This window comes from Argentina silus (assembly GCF_951799395.1).
Source record: "Argentina silus genome assembly, chromosome: 2".
In the NCBI taxonomy this organism is placed as follows: domain Eukaryota; kingdom Metazoa; phylum Chordata; class Actinopteri; order Argentiniformes; family Argentinidae; genus Argentina; species Argentina silus.
The window spans coordinates 4623175-4625674 of NC_139656.1; the positions used below are offsets into that span (position 1 = coordinate 4623175).

The 2500-nt window shown below is 44.2% G+C and overlaps 1 protein-coding gene across 1 annotated transcript in view; it reads right to left on the reverse strand.

The window, feature by feature from the left end:
* The window catches only part of angptl5 (angiopoietin-like 5), a gene marked incomplete at its 3' end in the record, with an annotated part of 4245 nt that extends 2277 nt beyond the window's left edge, over nucleotides 1–1968 (reverse strand). The window contains exons 1-3 of the mRNA XM_083689386.1: nucleotides 1717–1968; nucleotides 371–542; nucleotides 94–197 (exon numbers count right to left, since the gene is read on the reverse strand). Of these exons, the coding sequence (XP_083545512.1) occupies nucleotides 94–197; nucleotides 371–542; nucleotides 1717–1785 (345 nt within the window). The 5' untranslated portion in view covers nucleotides 1786–1968. The remainder of the gene's footprint in view (nucleotides 1–93; nucleotides 198–370; nucleotides 543–1716) is intronic.
* Between the last annotated feature and the right edge of the window lie 532 nt (nucleotides 1969–2500).

Sequence of the window (2500 nt, forward strand, 5' to 3'; positions counted from 1 at the left end):
GGCTTACGAACACTCACGTTAAGAGAGAGAAAGATACGTGTGTGTGTGTGTGTGTGTGTGTGTGTGTGTGTGTGTGTGTGTGTGTGTGTGAACCTGGCTGCTTAGGAACTCCAAGGCTCTGTGCTGCTCCTCCATCACATCTCTGATCAGCTTTCTGGTACTCCTCCCATACGCCACCAGAGATTGCTGCAGGTGACCTACACACACACCATGCACACACACACACACACACACACACACACACACACACACACACACACACACACACACACACACACACATCTTGATGCGAGGCTGCTGCAGGTGAGCTGATACACAGCACAATTTTCCACCATCTTTAAAACTGTTTGTGAAGATAAAGACCACTCACCACAGACCGAGTGTTTCTCATCTCGTAGCAGCTTGGCAGTGATGTCACAGGGGACGGTGCACCCCTCCCGAAACCGACCCCCTCTCAGGAGCTTATGGGTCTTCACAAAGGATTCAGAAAATTCTTCACCAAGCGTCTCCGATTCGTTCAGAGTAACGCCGCCTCGGGTGTCCTTACGATACAGAGACAAACACAGAGAGGGGTGGACTTGCACATTGGCCCCGTACAGATCTAGAATCAGCTAACCGTGAAAGCATACTGTAACTGTAAATATGGAGAGAGGACCTGACTGCTTGTCACCCATCTACACACACAATACACAATACTAATTGACACTGACAGAGTAAACACAACACAGGTGTGCAGCATCGTCTCAACCAAATGGCATGAGGTCACAGTAGAACCCAAGGAGAGGAGTGTAAACACACTGTACAAGAGCGTTATACCCAATAATAATAATAATAATAATAATAATAATAAGCTTTTATTTATGTAGCACCTTTCGTACTAAAGAATGCAGTGGGGACAGGGTCAAAACGAGAGGTGGACGATTTGCTCTCAGCTACAGTTCTGTACAGTTCTGCTGCAGAAATGCTCGTGAATTTATCCATTGTCACATGGTTATTACACATTTTATTATAAGGGTCACCAGTGTCAATATTCCCACGCCTAATGGTTATGATTTTATCATTGAAGAATTTGGCAAACTCCTCACATTTCGAAGCAGAGGCTTGTGAGAGAAAGTCAGTAGAAGGGGGCAGGATTTAGCAGCTGGTTAATAGTTGAAAACAATATTCTAGCGTTGCCAACACTAATCATCTTAGAGAAATGTGTTTTTCTTGCTGCGCGTGCTCCCTTATTGTAGTCAGCTATTGCTTCCTTATAAATGCCACAGTGAACCTGTCATTTGCTTTTTCTCCACTGCCTTTCCGCCAACCTGCACCTTCTCTTAAGCTCTTTAACAGAGTTGTTTCACCATGGAGATGTTTTCTCACATGACCTCTTTTTAACCATTACCGGACCTACACTGTATAGAGCCCTAGACATGATACCGTTAAAGGCATCCACCGTTTCATTAAGCCAATAGGTTTGAATACAGGGATCAAAACAACTTTCTGACTTGATTTCGGAACTAATTTCCAATGAACTAAATGACGACACCAACTATATGCTGAGATAAACTTGAATTTGTGAATAAGCTCAGATGAAGCATGATTTAGAAGATGTCAAAAGTTAGACTAAACATCAATGACTAAAGAAAAACATATTCCACCTCTCTCAGGATAGGATAAAAGATGTATGTGGAGTTCAACTACTCAGCTGTGGAGGAGACATACTGTACGTACTGTTGAGATATTGAGGGAGGCAGGCAGGTGAGGAGACAGAAGCAGTGTGAGCACAGCCATCCATTTCATGTTTGAAACGTCCTTGCATTCGTTGTATTCCGTTCCCCCTTCAGTGAGGAGCAGAATTCTTCTACAATCTACTCCCTAATACACAGACCAGCTGGAACTCCACGTCACACACTATTAAGCTCTCTCTTCCACTCTCTCTCTCTCCTTCTCTCTCTCTCTCTCTCTCTCTCTCTCTCTCTTTCACTCTCCAGGGTATCTTCCTCACTCTCTCTCTTTCAATTTCTTTTTCTCAATTTCTTTCTTTCTGTCTATCTCTTTCCACACACACTCACCTCTCTTTCCACTCTGGCACTGCCTCCCCTTTCCCACTCTGTATTCTCTCCCCTCTCCTCTTAATTTCCTCTCCCTCTCTCTCTGTCTCCCCCCTCTCTTTCCGTCTCCCCCTGTCTCTCTCCAGTAAAATCCAAAAACAACCACCCTAGTCTTTCAAAAGACCTGTGGGTGGTTCTACACCGTAACTCTCTCACTCCATGGAATGTGCAAATGTGCAAATGTGAAAATGTGCAAACCAGCAATTGCAAATCCAGCATATTATGTGGGTGGAACTAAATTGCCTCTGACCACTGATACTACATCAGAAATGATCATTCTGGGCCCAGTATTTCAAAACTTTTAATCGAGACCCAGAATGATCCAGATCATTTTTTGCTATCCAGGATCAGCTCTATCTGGCAGCTTTTGAGTCGTGTAGAAGAAATCAGACAGCTCGGTCTGA